This window comes from Heloderma suspectum, chromosome 1 (genome assembly GCF_057233095.1).
Source record: "Heloderma suspectum isolate Gila_16-S chromosome 1, 16-S_ref, whole genome shotgun sequence".
Classification (NCBI taxonomy): domain Eukaryota; kingdom Metazoa; phylum Chordata; class Lepidosauria; order Squamata; family Helodermatidae; genus Heloderma; species Heloderma suspectum.
This window is the reverse complement of record NC_139458.1, coordinates 144,284,138-144,302,267: the sequence shown is the minus strand read 5'-3', so window position 1 is coordinate 144,302,267 and position 18,130 is coordinate 144,284,138. Positions and strand designations below refer to the sequence as shown.

The 18,130-nt window shown below is 45.4% G+C and overlaps 2 protein-coding genes across 3 annotated transcripts in view; one reads left to right on the top strand and one right to left on the bottom strand.

The window, feature by feature from the left end:
* Nucleotides 1-39: 39 nt before the first annotated feature.
* LOC146358244 (uncharacterized) lies at nt 40-2,551 on the top strand. The gene is made up of 3 exons (XM_084806210.1): nt 40-111; nt 1,680-1,878; nt 2,166-2,551. Exons 1-3 carry the CDS (start codon nt 84-86, stop codon nt 2,347-2,349), a joined length of 411 nt encoding a protein of 136 aa, XP_084662336.1. The 5' UTR covers nt 40-83; the 3' UTR covers nt 2,350-2,551.
* Nucleotides 2,552-3,092: 541 nt separating this feature from the next.
* The window catches only part of LOC146358243 (protein lifeguard 3-like), a 29,879-nt gene continuing 14,841 nt past the window's right edge, over nt 3,093-18,130 (bottom strand). For both annotated transcript variants that reach the window (XM_084806191.1, XM_084806201.1), the window contains exons 5-12: nt 16,445-16,498; nt 15,949-15,999; nt 14,542-14,581; nt 13,107-13,144; nt 11,767-11,854; nt 9,432-9,527; nt 9,016-9,069; nt 3,093-6,380 (exon numbers count right to left, since the gene is read on the bottom strand). In XM_084806191.1, coding sequence (XP_084662317.1) covers nt 6,237-6,380; nt 9,016-9,069; nt 9,432-9,527; nt 11,767-11,854; nt 13,107-13,144; nt 14,542-14,581; nt 15,949-15,999; nt 16,445-16,498 — 565 coding nt within the window. In that variant the 3' untranslated portion in view covers nt 3,093-6,236. The remainder of the gene's footprint in view (nt 6,381-9,015; nt 9,070-9,431; nt 9,528-11,766; nt 11,855-13,106; nt 13,145-14,541; nt 14,582-15,948; nt 16,000-16,444; nt 16,499-18,130) is intronic.

Below are 18,130 nucleotides of genomic sequence, written 5' to 3'. Positions count from 1 at the left end.
CGAAAGGAATCATGGGAGTTGTAGTTCTCCCGAGGGCTCACTGCCCAGCGCGCAAGAGGAAGGAGCGGACAGTTTTCCCTAAGATGGCAGCTGTTTGCCTTCGGGTGCAGGGTAGGAGTGACTGTAGGGCGTCTTTGCAATGGACCGTGGTGGGGGATGGATGATGAGACTTCGGGGGGCGGAGGAGGATCAGGGTGGCCGCTGATTTAAGTGGTTGCCAGGAGGGGCAGTTGCAGAAACTGGTGGAGAGAGAAAGGGGGCTTTAGCTCAAGCGAGGAGTGTTATGGGATCGCGACCCAAGCTAGCAGCATGCATGACTTTTCCCCACTTTTTTCTGTCCTCACAACAGCCCTGCGGGGTAGGTTAGACTGAGAGAGAGTGACTGGCCCAAAGTCACCCAATGAGCTTCATGGCCGAGTGGGGATTTATACATTGATATGCCCAGCCAAGGTCTAGCACTCCACCGCCCCACGCTAGCTCCCAACTGGATGCACATCTTCCAGTGCTGCTTCCTTCCCAGCCCTTTGTCCGGAAACCCCAAAAGGAGAGTATTTGTAGACTTGTGGTGAGAAACTTTGTCCTGTGCGTTGTTCCTCATCATTAGACAGATAAAAAGAAGCAGAGGCGGACAGTGCTCCTGTGCCTGTCAGTTATACAGAAAAAGGAAAATGTATTTTGGCATGTATTGGCACGTAGCAGTGCTTCTGTACCAAGAAGCACCTGCCTTCCAAAATCCCTTTTTCTGTGTAAATATAATTATCTTCTTAATGTATAAATGTAAGAAACAACAAGTAACTTATACACTATCAAGACATTGAAGCCTTCTATATGATTTGTTAGAAATACAAAATATTTATTTATTTATTTATTTATTACATTTATATCTCGCCTCTTTTCCTCCTTAAGGAACCCGAGGCGGCGTACATAATCTTCCTCTTCCATTTTATCCTCACGACAACAACCCTGTGAGGTGGGTTGGGCTGCGAGTCTGTGACTGGCCCAAAGTCACCCAGTGAGCTTCCATGGCCGAGTGGGGACTAGAACCCGGATCTCCCGGCCCCCAGTCCGACACTCTCGCCACTACGCCACACTGGCTCTAAAGAAATACCTACTTTCATTTGCATCTGGTCACCCTACCTGGTGTTATGTTTGATCTTCCTGTCAGGATTAGTTATGCCACAGGTGTCTTAAGGGCCAAGCATATTAAACGACATTTTGCAATATGCTCATGAACACAAATGTGATGGATTAGTTACTTCAGTGTAGTGGTTAGTGTCGGACTGGGACTGGAGAGACCCTACTGGGCATCTTTGGGCCAGTCACGGACTCAGCCTAACTTACCTCACAGGGTTGTTGTGAGGACAAAATAGAGAGGGGGATCATGTATGCTGGTTTGGACTTCGTGGAGGGAAAGGTAGACTATAAATGTAACAAATAAATCTGCTATGCACATTGCCTTGGGAATAAGTCCCACTGGGCTTTGTGAAGCCTACCTATGGGCACACATGCGTAGGGTCACACTGTTAAGCACATGTTTGTGTATGTAAATTACAGTTACTCAATGCTTACTTATTGGCAGGATGTATATTTTAATAGTTGTGAGTTTAGAGTCTAGCAAAATCTAGATGAAACTCTTAATAAAAGTGCAATTTCATGACTGTAGTGTGTCCCCTTTGCAGGTCTTCTTTCTGCCACCGTGAGCCAAGCTGCAGGCTTAATTGTGCCTTTCAAAACTTCTATCAGATCCTTCCACAGTAGCCTCAGGGCTTTGAGGGAATTGCCCTCAAAGTCACAGCCTAGTGGACAGGTCTATGAAGAAGCAGAATATATCCCCACAAAGAAGGCCAAGAACCCCATGAAGACAATTGGCATTGCTTGGTGAGCATGGCATTATCCATTTCATTTACAATCTTCCCTGGACCCCTAATTTACTGTCATTCTTGCAGGCTATGATGCTGGGTAATCCTATCTGACAGAAGGACTAGGAAACCCTTGCATTGCATGCTCAGTGAAGGTGGAAAGGGTAAGGAGGATAGCAGCAGAAAGATGATTTGTCCTGGACTAAAATCTCTCTGGGAGAATCCAGTTGCCTACCTACATCTCTGTGCTTCTGCAACCAGGATTCCAAGTACCTTTTAGCTTAAGTATTATTTTCATCTCCCCAGGGCCATTGGTTTCCCTTCTGGCATCATCCTTTTCCTCCTCACTAAGCGAGAAGTGGACAAGAACCGTCTGAAACAGGTGAAAGTCCGCCAGAAGATGAACACATCCAATAAGGGAGAGTATGAAAGAGAACGATACAGGGCAACATCACTAGCAACAGAAGAACTTGTAGAATCAAAGACCTAGCCCTGGGGTGCACAGTTGCTGGCACTGCGCGGTCCTACCATGCATTTATTGGCTTCAGCCATTAGCAGATATCCTGGTGAATTTCCTGTACCTACCTGGGGCACAATATAGGGCTATACAGCATGTATTGTAAACTGAGTTCTCGTATTGCCTTTGAATGGAATTTAGCTGAGGTTATCAATAAATTTCCCACAATCGGTAATCTTCAGCATGTTTCCTAATAGAGAGGGAAGAGGCACAGCGTTCAGGCTGGCAGCATGCTGTACTTCTCCTGGGCCAGAAAGAGATCTTCTGGTAGGTCCGGGTAAATGAGAAATTAGAGCAGGGGTGCAGAACTTCTTTCAGCCCAAGGGCTGACCTCCATTTTGGAGAAGCTCTCCTGGGCAAAAGGGGCAGAGCCAAAAATAACTAAGTAACTAAGCCTTAAGGGGCCAAATAAAGTAACTTAAGCCTTAAGAGAGGTATTTCAGTGTTTTCAAATGGGGAAAAAACTGCACAGTTGCTGCAAAACCACCAAACAATTGGTGACTGGAGGGAAAGGGGTAGGGCCAGAGAAAGGTGTGGCCTTCTGGGGGACCCTGGAGGGATCGGATTTTGCCCCTGAGCTTGAGGTTGTGTACCCCTGGACCAGAAAATAAGCAGAGGTAATAATTACAGGCAGTAGCCAACAGGACTGTGTCAGGATTCCCTTTTGCCTCTGCTGTAAACTTCAGAACCCAAATCAAAACACAGACAAGAGGCTTCAATTCTTGGCTTTTACTCCACTACTTCAATGGGTCATACAGATGCAAATGGTCAGTGACTCACAGTCTACAAAAGAAACAGCTTCAGGGAGTTCAAAGGAAAGCTACAAAAGTTGCCCACCATTACAAGAAAAGGCAGGCTGCTGTCCTAACTTAAGGGGTAGGAGTGGAAGATCTCCCTGTCTCTTGTGAGGCCTCTAAGTGCCGCTGTTCACGCTGGGCCAATCGGGCATACTGTCTAAGTTCCACCCCTGCCATCTCTCTCTCAGCTCTGCGTCTGTGCCTGGCGTCTAAGAATTCAAGCTCTCTAAGCCCCACCTCTCCCTGTTCGCTATCTCTCTCAGGGAAGTGTGAAGAGAGGCCCCCTCTGTCCAGCTCGGCCTTTGAAGCCTAAAGAGTCTGTCTCTCTATCTCTGGACAAGCCTGAGAAATTTCCTCCTCCACCTCCTGCAATTCCTGTTCAGAATCTGAGCCACTCCCTGTGCTCAGAGGCAACCCTGACAGACTGCTCTTTAGAAAACAGTTTGCTGTGTACTTGTGTTTCCTATTTATATAATTCAAAGTCAGTGAAAATCAGTGAAGACTCCCAATTTGCTCATGGCAAAAAACAACAATAACACCTAGTGGTGCTTTCAGAGAAAGAGACCTACGTAACAGTTTGGTGTAGAAGACAAATGGATGCTACTATTTGTAATCAGATAAAGAAACATCTGGGAGCAAGTGGCCCTCATCCACTTGCTCACAACACTTTTACCACCTTAGCACCAGCCATGGCCATATGAACCCTATAGCCATTTTAAGATGAACCTATTAAAATACGAATGCCCTCTCCCAGTTTAGGCTCTACCCTTTATCCCTGCTGCTGCTTCTCACATACATAGTATATAATTTAATATCACGTTCTGCAGGCTGAGAAGGCCTAGCTACCTTCTTCAGGCCTGATTGGGCCACCATTGGTGGGCCAGAGACTTCATTGAATGAGGGATGAGACTCTCAGAACTTTTCTGAACTGGATCTGGAGCCAGAGTATCTAATTTCTTCAACTGGTTTGTTATATTCGGTTTTAGGATAAAAGGGGTTTAACATCTGTTAACAGGTCCAAGGGTATTATACCGGTCCCAGCTGGATAGTAATGTGTAGTCTACTAAAGGAAAAGAAAAGGAAGTCAACCATTCCTCTGCTCCACTTTCCTTGCTCATTATTTCTTAGCTTAACCATGTGTGGGGCAGGGGGAGTTGCATTTGCACAAATTGATCCTACGTGACCTGATTCTTAGTGATTACCTATAAGTTTTACTTGAGGCGGGTGGGGAAGCAGCATGAGGAAGGGAATCCAGATTGTGAAGTTGTCAGCCAAATCTGATCTGTGAACATTTACCCATTGACCCCCTCCTTCTAAAATCAGGCATGTTCCCAATGCTATTAGTCATCCCATTTGTATTCCACTCTTCCCCTCCCACAAGGGCAATACACAAAGGGATTTGCCCATTTTGCCTAGATCCAGTCTGGAATTGGGGTGAGCAGTTAAATGATCCAATTTGCAGATGATACCAAATTATTCAGAATAAGAATGCGATTGGTTGGGAGTTCACAGCCATTTTAAAGACTGGCTTTAAAATGAGATTATTTTAAAGCTAAATTTGTGGAGGCCAAGACTACCAGTGGCTACTTCTCATGATGGCTATGTGCTACCTCCAGAATGAATGCCAGTCACTGGAGAACAATCGCAGCAGAGGACTACTGATGTCCTGTGTCTGGGCTTTCCATAGGCATCTGGTAGACCACAGTAGGAAACAGGATGCCGGACTTGACAGGCCTCTAACAGAGCTCTTATTACGAGAGAGGGTGGCTGGGACAAGGCCTTCATGTGTGCGTAATGCAGCCTTCCCCAATCTGGCACCCTCCAGTTGCATGGGACTACAACTCCCCAGGACTGTCTCACAGTATTTTGGCGCCTTAGGCATGGTGATATTTTGGCCGACATGTTGCTGCCCTCTCTCCCCCCGCCCCCCCAGCTTCCACTGCCATTCACCTCCCTCATATCCATCTCCTGGCAGGGGCAGCACCACCCACTCTCCCACCTCCTACTCGTTCCTTTTCCTGCTGTGCTGGAGAGCCATGCCAGTTGTTCTTTCTGCTACGCCACTACGGCATTTGCTGTAGGAGCTGGCAGGGCTTCCCAGAGAGCCTGCCTCCCCCATGCCTAGCTCTGAGGGGGTTTTCAGAGGTAGGCCTCTGCTGGGTGGTACGCCGGACAGCTGTGCCATATGCTTTCCTGCTGCAGGGACATTTGCAGGCCAGGCTGATGCCTACCTCTGAGAACGCTTTCTGGCAGAGGGGTGTGTGACTTCTGTGGCACTGGCTAGGAGGAGGAGCTGGAGCGCTGTGGCAACCACTACACGGCCACTGCTGCCGCCACCTTCAGGGGGTTGTTTACCTCCCCTCCCGAATTTGGAACCCTGGGCGGTCACCTGGTTCGCCTCCCCTTGACATGCCCTTGTAGCTCCCATCATCCCCAGCCATGTAGTTGTAGTCCAACATATCTGGAGGGTGCCAAGTTGAGGAAGGTTGCCTTGATAAATATGTGGGATTTAGAACCCCCTGCTTCAAGTTTAACACTATCTGCCACATCACACTCAGACTCCATTATGCTATTCAGTTGTATTGTCTATTACAGGGGTACCCAACCTTTCTGGACCCAGTGGTACATTTGGGAATTTGAGATACTGCTGTGGACACCACCACACAATGCCGAATCAGTGGGTTGCTGCTTTGGTGTCTGCCTTTTGCATCTATGGATCTCAGGCTGTGCCTTATTCAGCAAAAACTTTTGCTTCGTGTCTACTGGACACCACAGTGGCGCTTTAATATCTAATTCGGCTAATTGCTGGCAGTGCAATACAGCTAATGTTTCTTTTAAACATATGTTTTGGCAATGTCCAGTAGTTGCTCCTTTTTGTGTGGAGGTTATTACACAGAAAAAATTTGTACTGTAACAGTCTTTAATATTCACTGATGTATAAGCTCTTTGATATTATTTACCTGCTTCATGGAAATTAACAAATGGTCAGCATAAATGGATTCTCTGCACTGTTTTGATAGCTAAAAGACTAATATTACAACACTGGAAGGATATAAGGAGTCCCTAATTCCTATTCCCAAGCCGTAAAATGGAGAGGAAGATGTAGATTACATCTACGTAGATCTGGATGGCACCATAAATGTAGTCCTCAGGACTGATTGCAAACCTCTTGTTCCCCAGCAGCAACTGGGTATCATAAGCAAGGAACTGTAGGAAATCACAAAAGAAGCTATTAGTCACATGGTTCAAACAATCATCTACCTCTAATGCTTCCTTGCTGGATGTACACATCATAGTCCCAGGGTTCTGGGTACAGCCAAGCACTTCTGTACTGATTTTGACAAGTCCCATCTAGTTTCTCAACAGCTTCACATCCATTCAAAATGTGCGTGCCTAATATAGCTTTCTTATGGTCCTATCTACACTCTCTGCTGACTTCCCTGGCCTTTGCTTCTGACCTTAATTTCATTGACCAGATTACAGGGATACTTTGACTTCAAATATGTTATTCAATGACTGTATGCGGTGCAAATGGGAAAACTGGTAATCATTAGTCTGAAATGTACAAGTCCAAGTTGAAACTTGATTTCAGAGTAAAGGGGTACCACATATTTCTTTAAGTTTATTATACCAACATGTCTGATGTTTGTATCTGATGAATGGTCATTTTTTAGTAACCTAACAGCCTAGTTCTCTAAGAATGTATACAATAAAATGCAACACCAGCATAAAGAACAATCCCCATATAGAGAGTGACAACAATCCCAGTCTGGATCAAAAGAAATCAAACACTCTCAGATAAGAGACTAAATAATCTTGGTATGAAACTTCAAAAATATTTGTCCATCAAAAGATATTACATGTGTTTAAAAAAATTAAGGGTGCAACCCCATGCATGTTTAGACAGAAAAAAAAACACCCCCATGTTGCCTGGGGGATGCTGTGAATTTTATTTCTGTCTAAACACGCATAGGGTTGTGCCCTAAAAGATGTTAAAAGGGCTGAGTGAACAAGAAGTTAGCCTGGTGCCAAAAAGATACTACTATAAGTGCCAGGTGGGATATCCCTAGGGCAGACTTCAAGCTTGCAGGATCTATTTTGTTTTTTACTTGAACCCTGATATCCTCCAACTGAAGCCAGCTGCACAATAGTTGCTCAGGCAGGCTGACATATGCTATAAGAAAGAAAGAACAGGATACTTCTGACCATTTGCTCAGTTTAGGAATTTGTGATCAGTATCAGAATCAAGCACACAAGCCCTATCACACAAACCTCCAGTCCTGGTTACTCCCTGCTGCCCACCCCAAAGCATTACTCTTCAGCAACCTAATTTAGGGAGGGAAGGCCTTTTAGTGGCTGCTACTGTTAGACAACTGGGAGTCAGAAACTCTTGCTGATCTACTGCAAAACACCCAGAGGTCTACCAGTAGATCCTGATCTACCTTCTGCCTGGGAAAGGTAGATCAAGGGGGCCAGCTCTAAAAAGACCCTCTTTTTGCCACTCTCCCTACTTCAGATGGAGAGGGTATTTGAAGAATTTATCTCATCACAGCAGGCACAATCAATCACTAAGTTCTCCACTTACTGCCAATGTCATTTGTAAACTTTGTTTCAGTTTACCGGAATACATCAAAGCCAAGCCCAATTTGTGGTTGCAGATCATTAAAAAAATTCCAATTTCATTTGTATTATTGAATATATTGCTAACTCCAAAGCCAAGGCTCCTCATGTTCTGGCACTAATGGGGAAGGGCTACTACTGCTCAGTGGTAGAGCACCTGCTTTGCATGCAGATGGTCCCAAGTTCGATCCCTGGCATCTCCACTTAGGGCTAGGGAGGAATCCTGCCTGAAACCCTGGAGAGCTGCTGACAGTCAGTGTCAAAAATACTGGGCTAGATGGACCAGTGCTCTGACTCGGTATAAGGCAGCTTCCTATGTTCCTACCAGACAGACACTTTGTAACCATCTCCCAAAGCAGCTCTCCTTGGATTTAGCACACATCTATTTTCTATGAAGATAAACTGTATAGTACTGTCACACAAGCCATTTTTGGCTGAGAAGTGAGAAATAAATAAAAATAGCAGCATGGGCAAAGAAGTTGAGCAAAATTCACTCCCCAGAGCTCTTGCTGCTTTTGTGTCCCTTTAGCTTAATTTGCCTCTGATGCATTCCATAGAGTAGTTAGTCTGAATGCCTTTTGGGTGCCTGATCCCAACAGGTGGTGGTCAATCACTATACTGCTGACTTGTTGCCTTGCATACTTTGAATGGCACACCAAGGGTTGTATCCAATGTTAGTCTAACTGAAGTGCCATTCATTTCAATGGGTCCACTCTAGGGGCTTCTCCACATGGGGCTTTTATCCTGCAATTGAGATCGGTTATACATGGGAGTTTGCAGGTCCTTTACATGACAGCGTCAGCCTCCAGGGCATCTCCAGCACTAAATGACCTTTATCCCATTTTTTAAAAGATCGGAGATAATGAGCTCTCAGATTACAGCGCACTGAGTTTCCCAGTGAAAAGAGGAAGTTGCACAGTAAGAGGAGCTAGACCACAGCACCATCTAGTGGCCGTATAATGAAATATATAGAACACGCAGATAAGAGGGGGAAAGCGGGGAGAAGGGAAGCATGTGTAAAGGGAGCCTGTCATGATCGTCCAAGAAAAGAAAACAGAGGCAGAAAGCCCCGGTAAAGTTGCAGGATTTTAGCCTGGTGTAGAAATGACCTAGGTAGGCCTAACATTGGAGACAACCCCACGAATGGTCAAAATGTGCACACATACATTATCTTAGGAACAGGTCTCCCAATTAATGCAACAGGAGATAACGTTGTACTAACCAGGGTGAAGACAACGGCACACAGGGCTGAATAAAGCATGTGGAGCCAGTGCATCTGCAAGAAGAGAAGAAAGGCAAGAACAAATGAGTTGTCTTGCAAGAGGAAAGTTAAGTAGTTGCTTAGCAGGAGCCCTCCTGACACTGTCATACAGAGAATATCCTGTGAACCAAAGGGCTTTTTAAGGCAGCAGCAGGAGGGGGCTAAGCTGAACTTCAAAACAGGCCTCAGTCAAAAGGAAGGGCATGAACTCCTTAGGAAAGGGAGGTTGGGGAGGGGCATGCATCATTCACAACCTCCCAATCGAAACACACACATACCCCCTACCGATATGCATGCCGACATGCATGCCACTGAAAGCTTTGTGGCCAGTGCTGATCCCATATATGCCAACCAGTCCCCCTGCCCCAGCCCCTTACATAATTGCAGGTCAGGACAACGGCAGTGGTGATGCTCATCACAATGACAACAATGGCCAGGATACAGAAAAAGCCAGTCCAGGTCGTCAGATCCACCTGCCAATGAGAATGACACATCACAGAGCAAGCACCAATATTTTATTTTCCATCATTCTATTTCATTTCCCAAACACCAATGGATAAGAAGCTCTACAACACATCAGCCAATATGAAGCTGATCTGAAAGTTTAAAAAAAAACCTGCACTCCTGGTAACAAACTCTTCTGGAATGCATGTCTGATTGCTTCCATGTGCCTCTCCATGGAAAGCTAGCATGCAAGGAGAAGGCACTTAGTTTAGCACCCACGGCACGCACAAACCATTTTCATACGGAGGTACATTCAAACCTAAAATTGTCAGCCTGTATTCCGAAGTGATAGGTCTCCTTCCCAGGAGGTCTATGTGTATTTTTTTTTTTTTTCTGAATGTCAATATCAGCTCATGGCAGCTGTACAAAAGGAAAGAATGGCTGTTCAGCCAAAGTCATGATAGGAAAGACCACATATCATTCGGGCAAGGTGTACATATTCCTACACGATCAGGAGTTTCAGCTAAACGGCCTTTCCCACACAGTGTTCTTTTTACCCTAGCAATGTGCAGTGCTCATGCAACTATGGGGGAATGAGACAAGGTTCTGAAAAGTAGGGCGCAGTCCTATGGGTTGCATCCTGGGTACTCATAAGGCCCCAAACTTGGAGGCTTACAAATATCCTATGCGGGGGGGGGGGGGTGCCTTGCACCTCCCGGACTGCATTTTAGCAAGGCAGGCTATTTTGCCTCTCTAGCAGAGGCTTCGGGGAGGGGGAGGGAAGGAGGCTGGGACAGCGAAAAAGGTGTAAGCCAGGCACCCCAGCCTCCTCCCCTCCCCGCCCCCAGGAATGCCTCCTTTCCCCCGTCTCCACACTACGTTTACCAAGCGCAGAGAGGCAGCCAGCATGGTTCTCTCCGTGCCAGTTATGATGGGGGGAGTGCAGTTTCCTGCCTCTGAGCGTAGAGCCCTGTCTTTTAGTGTGGCGCCAGGAATCTCAAAAATCCTATGTCCCCCAGACACTGCCTAGGGGACATAGCATGGTTCCCACAGTGTTTGTACTGTGAAGATGGGACCCAAATTTGCTCAGTTAAGATTTCCACTGCAGAGCAATCACCCTTCCTCAGCCGCTGCCTCTGGCTGGGGAAATGCTCTGCTTCTCCCCGTTACCACATCACTTGCAATACCATATTGTTCAGTGGAGAATGTGGTTGTACGAGTGTCAGAGTGTCAAGACACTTACTGGATAGTGCCTGTGGCACCATTAGTGATTAGGACACACTACTCCTTCCATCCATGCCAGCCTGATTTTGAAAACCTTTTTTAAAATTTACTATATTTCTCTTCATATTTACATAAGAACATAAGAAGAGCCCTGCTGGATCAGACCAAGGGTCCATCTAGTCCAGCATTCTGTTCACACAGTGGCCAACCAGCTGTCGACCAGGAAGCCGCATGCAAGGCATGAGCACAACAGCACCCCCCCACCCATGTTCCCCAGCAACTGGTGTACATAGGCTCACTGCCTCTGCTACTGGAGGTAGCACATAGCTATTAGGACTAGTAGCCACTGATGGCCTTTTCCTCCAGGAATTTGTCCAACCCCCTTTTAAAGCCATCCAAATTGATGGCCATCACTACGTCCTGTGGTAGTGAATTCCATAGTTTAACTACGTGCTGGTTGAAGAAGTACTTCCTTTTATCTGTCCTGAATCTCCCATCAATCAGCTTCCTTAAACTAAGAAATATTTTCTTAAACCAAGTGCCTCCGCCTGTATAATCAGAATAATGGATTGTGATCTTGTTCTCGACGGAACACAATGAAAACATCCCAGGCTATTGCAGACCTGTCCTGCCAATTTATTTAAGATTATCTCTAGGCCAGCTTTAAGGGTGGAACCCTTTATGACTCTTTCTCCCGTGTTTAACTTTTCAGTTCTAGGATGCAAACTTGCTTTCGCCTGTGTTGGATCACACATACCTTCAAAAAAGAAGGAAAAAAGAGGAAACAAAACCTACAAAAGGCCTACATAATATATCACTACAAACAGAAGTTGCATATGCTTTAAGTCTAGAAAAATTCTGCCAGGGAGCTGGAGTTAGAAGACTTTAAAATCCCTTCCACCCCAATGGTGGGGATAACATGACTGGGGAAGTCACATGAATGAAAGGGAAGTAAGATTAAGGAATCAGTTGTGCTTTACAGAGGGGATCTGAGGAATAAGATACCCAGAAAGCCTACTAACTAGAAAGAAGAGGCCACCTCACCTTTGTCTGGAAGGAGAAAAGAGTGACGATGATGGTTATAATTGCTGTGATTGTTATGGCAAGGATTACAGACTTGGTATCATGCATGCTGCAAACAAAGGGTTAAGAGATTACATTTTATTGTTGTAACAGCTTTTTTTTTTTTTTTAAGAATCCACTTTTCAAGAATATTTGATTCTCCTGCAGCAAAATCCTATGCATGTTTACTCAGAAATGTCCCTCCATGTTCAATGGGGCTCACTCTCTAGTAAGTTTGTTGAGGATTGTTATCTTAATATTACATAACTTCTTGTCGTTTCCTTCTCTGCTACCTCCCATACTTTAATCAGCCAACTCTTCATATTAAGCTCTGCTTTACAAGGTGGCTTAGAAGTGCAATCCTAATTTTGTTTGCAAGTGTCATGGGCTGAGTCAGAATGCTCGATACTCAAAAACAATGCTCTGGCTCTGATCCGAACAGCGTGGCCAGCTGCATGTGTGCAACCTTCTTCTTTTTTAAAGTCTAAATCCTGCAAGTCATTTGTTTGGCAAGCAAGAGGGAACAAGGGCAAGATTCATTACAGCTCCTGTTCCTGTGCCAGTCAAAAGGACTTCAGCTTTTTCAAACAAAACGTATGCCTTTTGGACTGAGCCTTGGAATTATGCATGCAGTACATGTTAATACACATGGTTCCCCACCCAGCCGAGGTACACTAAAGGGCCAAATTAGATGTGACATTAAGGGTGCAGTCCTATGATCCCTGGGAGGGTGTCTTAGGGGACACAGGATTTTGCAGATCTCCCTGTCTGACAGCAGATCCAAAATGTTCACCTTCTCCTGATACAACACCTGCAGGGGAGAAACATGCCTGGAGCTGGCAAACTTTTTTCCCTCCCGCCACTTCCCCACCTTCTGCTGCTGGCATAAACCCAGCTTTAAATTTGGCGGTTCCTCTACCATGGATCCTCCCTCTCCTGCCTGCGTTGGATTGCTCTGCCCAAGTGTGGGATAGAAATATAAAAACAATTCAGCTAAAGACCATATCCACGGAGAAGCTGACTTCTGTCAGCTAAACTAGACATGACGTCTGATCGCATTTAATGAGTCTTAGTTTCCCCACCAAAAATAAAAGCTCTAGGGCCCCCTGAATCAGGATCAGGACCCTCAAACATGTGGAGGGTGGTTCATTCTCCCCACTTCGCTATGGTTCTGATAAAAATCTCCCTGCCTGAAGCTACTTCCAGTCCCAAGAGGGAAGCTTCCATTGGGGGCAAAGGTGCAATCAGGACTAATAGCAGCTGGGAGTGGGGGACGGGGTGCGTGGTTGCAATCACAAGGGCAAATCCACTTTGTATAGTACCTGGCAATGGTGCCCATCATGTATCCCATGGCCATGGTCTAGAGAAAAAAGAAACAATTAACAGAGCATCACTCTGGATCTCCTAGTGTCTCTGGATATCCTAGATCTGTAATGACTGATCTAGCCTGCACACCTAGCAGGGATACCTTCTCTGTTACTCCATTGCAGCCCCTTTTCCACCTTGTTACCATTATTATGAAATCATGACAGGAACAAGCATCACGTTGGAACAAAGCCCAGAACGCTCTCTCTTGCTACTACATGATCTATGGCAGGAAAGAGCAACCCTGCTACCCTGGCAAAATGCAGCTAGTTTCATGAAATAAAATGTCGCACCAATGGAGCTGCCAGGTGGCCAACACCAGGTTAGGCTTGATAAATAAGGGCTGCTTCGCACATGAATGTATCTCACCCGATATCTCACAAGTTATCACATGATGACTCATGACCGCCAAAGACGTGGTCTACCACCATGGCAAATATTGCGTTGGTGAAGTGGGCGATATGAAACAGAGCTTTCTTTTTGCCAAGTATAAGTGGAAGCTGTTATGCTTCCCTTTGGTACAGGAATGGTAAAACATTCTCAAAAGAACCAAACATACATAACTGTTCAGGATCCTGCATCAATAATTAAGAAAATCTGTACAATTAAACGTTGATGGAAATGTCTGAGTTAACAAACTAATTAGCAAAATGGACTCTAGGACGGGCTGGCAGTTTCATACGTGCCAAACAAATTTGGTTATGAACAATGCAATGGAAATGGTCCTTGAGATTTGGAGAGTTCAACATACACAAACACAAATCTTTCTACTAGGGTACAGAAAGTTTCTACATCTTGCTTATGTCAAAACCTGAGGTGCTTCCAAATGAACTCCTGGCACTATCTATTACGCAGCCATTTTGTTGTTCCCTCCTTAATAGATTTGTTGCGCTAAGAAAAAAGATGGAAGGAATGGTAGGAATGTTTACAGGAGATGTGCTGATCCCCTGTAAAATTTCATGTTTGAAGCAGGGTGATAGCACAACAAAAGCTTCACTGGGAAGCAGCCCAGGTCTCCTTTCTATTGCCTGCATTTCATGAGAATTGCCCCTCTATATGAAGAAGGAAAGAGAGGCGGGCAAGGTAAATTGAACCCATTTGCCTGACAGCCAGGTGAGGGAAGAGGAATACAATATTCTCAGCAAACTCCCAAACATAATGAGGAGTCTGGATTTTTTGAGCATGTGACCATTTTCCTGCGAGTGTATTCTTTATTCAGAAAAACAACTTGGACAATCAATTTTGCTTGAAGACTTGTGGCAAGCCAAATACGTCGTTGCTACTTAATGTCCATGCCAGACCATTTCTTCCACCATCATCCATCTCCCCATATTGGGAACTTCATATCATTCCAAGATATTCAGCCCAAACCACCACCACAATTCTACTTACAAAGATAGTCATAAGAATAATGTTCCATGGAAAGCGTCTCCTGAAAAAGACCAGTGAGACCGAGTCAGAGTACATGCGACTGATCTCAATTCAAGAAAAGCAGCCATTTTGGTAGAAGCATTACAGGGGATCCTCCAATGTCCCACGACCAACAGTGTGTCATCAAGTAATGGCACGCAAGTGGGCCTGCTTGGTAGTGGCACCCACCCTCTGGAATGCTTTCCCATGTGTGGCCCGAGTGGTGGAAACCATGGTGAGCTTTAGATGCTTCTTGAAGATGTACCTGTTTACTTCCTGATGTGTTACTGCACTTTTACTGTTTCTGTAATGTTTTTAATATATGTATTTTATCTTGTTTTTATAGTGGCTTTTACATTGTAGTTTATGTATTTCTTACGTAAGCTGTTTATAGAGAGTATGATATCAAGTGGTATATAAGTAGTTCAAATAAAAATAATAAGCGTTCTGTTCTACACAATGGCAAGTTCTGGTTCCGTCAAAGCAGAACAGAGCAGAGCAAGGTAAGGCAGAGAAGGGCAAAGTCCAGGTTCCAGCAAGGCAAGGGTTCGGGATTCAACTAGCACCCTGGACAACTCCATGTGGGGCTCCGGCGGGAGTCGCCCAACAGCCAGGCTCCAACGTTGCTTCAGCAAAAGGCAACCCCAGTCTGAGCCTTCGGCAGAGCTATGGGTGGGTGGTCTGCCTTGGGAGGGAGGAGCCTCCTCAGTTAAAGCGGCCTAGCCTGCTTTCATAGCCATTGACTCTGACAGAGCAGGGAAGATCATGGTTTCACTGGGGCTTCTGGGCTGGGATCCTCCGAGTCAGAGAAGGGCAATGCAACCTCTTTGAGTTGGAGAGGCGTGGGCACAACAAGCTCCTTGCACCAGGACTTCTAGGGTAGTAGGAACATCCAGGGCTGGCTATGAAGGCAATTCCATCTTCCACTCCCAGTACCTCCTCTGAATCCATCGCCTCGTCCCCAGAAGATGGGGAGTCAACGCCGCACCCCCATGGCCACAATGAAGTCACTCTACAGATTGCATCCCCATCCCTTCCCCTGGCTTACCTGCTTTAACCCCCTCGGCCCTCCTTGGTTTAATTCTGCTTTGGATTCAAATCTATTTTTCAGCTTCAACCATTTTGAATGAAGAGGGGTGCCTGGTGTCAAAAGCAGGCACTATTTTTATGAGTGTCTCTTTCTATTTTGTATTTATGCCCTTAGCTCCAACCTACTTGCAGGGGGAACAAAGGCGGGGAGTTCCATTGTAAGTTGTCTCGCAAGGCCGCATCTCCACGCTGTCAGAATACCACCGGTTCTGCCAGTCCACCTTCCCTCCTCCCAGGATTCCCAGCAAAACCTGCACCCTACATTTTGTGAAATTACAAAAATAGCCAACAGGCACTTACTGGATGCTCCTCCAGAAGATCAGCACACAGTAGGTGATCAAGAATACAATACTGGGGAGGGGGGGGGGGAAGACAAATATTAGCTATTTAAAACTGGCTGGCTGGCAACTCTAAATACTAAACAGCTTTCTAAATTTGGGAAATCCTTCACAGTGAAGGTCCCTCATACCCTCCTTGTACCATGAAGGGAGACAAATATTATTTTTATGAAGTGGGCTGCTCCCAACAGTTGATCCTATATATCAAAGTTTCATCAGAGTTAGCAGACTCTGGATTATGAAGGCAAGCTTTGGGAAAGGTTAGATCATGCTACCAAACACACCTCTTGCACAACACAACCATTAAACCATAATGGAATGATAATGATCAAAGACAGAGTAGTGACAAGTCAGAGAGCTTTACATGACACCGCTTAGCCATCCTGTAGAGCAAACATTCCTGGCAATGGGTCAAGAGTGGCATTTCAACCTGTATTTGTATAGAGACTGATACTTACTAAGATATATAGTACAGTACGACATGATTTTTCACAAAACCATTCACAGGTTGTCTGTAGAGAAGGAAGACATGAGATCAAGCATTATCAGGTTGCCAGCCTATTTTGGCCCATGTAACTCTGTAAGGTGCCACGTACACTAATGATGTTTGCATACGTCATCAATATCACCACCACCATCACTGTGGGAAATATTTCATTTTTATACCGCCCAGCAGCCGAAGCTCTCTGGGCAGTTCACAAAATTAAAACCACAAAAATATAACACACAGTTCCACTTTCCCCACTAGAACGTGGTGAACAGAAGCCACTCACAACCTGTTCACACCTTTGGCTCGATCTTGAACAATCTTGGCACAACTAACTAACTAAAGGCACAATCCTAAGCAGGTCTAGACAGGGGGAAAAAAGTCCTACAGCTCCCGACAGCATGGTTGGCTGGGGAATGCTGGGAGGTGTAGGACTTTCTCTCTCTCTAAACATGCATAGGACTGCACCCTAAGTAAGTAACTATTTATTTATTTGTGAGTATTTTAAAAACATTTACATCTAGAGGTTTCAAAGTGGTGTGCACAAACTATGTACTTTTTGTGTGCTGTTACTGAAAGACACGCACCCACAGCAGAGAGGTTTCCATAATTCAACTATGAATTTTCCCATTTCTTCCACCTGTGTAAAATTTCCAGCAAAAGCAACACAAAAAAGAGGGAAAGGGGACAACAGGTCTCTGAACTTCTGTTGCAATGCACTGTGAGCAACAGCAGCACAACGGTACGGCAGGGAGAATAATATGTACTTCGCAGTTCTCCCCACTGAGAATGCTGCAGGGAGAGGGGGGCAGAGAAAGAAGCACATTGCTTGGAGATCTTAGTGGAAAGGGAAGTCCTCCTCCCTTTCCCCTCTGATCTGTCACAATGGAAGTCGATGCTAGCACAGGCAGGTATACTGTTGGCGTGGTTACTGCTGTGTTGTGCTAAGAGCAATTTCTGCAGTACGTATTCATCCAGCTACTGGCATGGCTTGTCTGCCTCAACCATGCAAAAGATTACATAAGAGCAGTTGTGTACCCACAGACCTTGCTCCAGGCACTTCCATTATTGCTCTTTGTGGCATACCTGCCTGGGTTCCACCTTTTCCGCAGCCTTCACCTCTGAAACTCTGAAACAAACCCCTCAGGGAGCTTGGTCTTAACTTCCCTACCAACTCTTCCCCTTCTAAAATGCTATACACTAACCCCCTTACCAACTGTAGCTTCTTCCATCCCTAAGGCTGACTCACGTCAGTTCATCCCTTATATAACCTCAGAATCTTCACACACATACAAGCCCCTCCCACCTTTCATTCATTCACTACCACACAGTTAACCCTATGTAACCCTGGGTCACATTTAACAAGGAAAACACATACATTAATATAACATGCATATGTTACACTCTTCTTTCTCCTTCTCCCTAGCCTATTAGCCATCCCCATCACCCTCCCCATTCTCCGGCTAACACTACAGCATAATCCCAGGTGCCTGTCCTGGCCCTTTAAATAGGGAAGGCTACAGAATCTGAATCAACCAGATTCGGAAGATCTATCCTTCTGGAAGACGGAATCCGATTAGGATTCGCAGGAGCATGCTGGATTTTTTTCACAGTGAAAACCCATTGTTTCAAAATTCCCTTTATTTAAGCTTTTGAC

Excerpts from the sequence above, each read along its gene's own strand:
- LOC146358244 (XM_084806210.1), top strand. The coding sequence starts at position 84 with ATGGCAGCTGTTTGCCTTCGGGTGCAGG. Across the intron at positions 112-1,679 it reads TGTTTGCCTTCGGGTGCAGG|GTCTTCTTTCTGCCACCGTG; the intron begins GTAGGAGTGACT and ends TCCCCTTTGCAG. Across the intron at positions 1,879-2,165 it reads AAGACAATTGGCATTGCTTG|GGCCATTGGTTTCCCTTCTG; the intron begins GTGAGCATGGCA and ends TCATCTCCCCAG.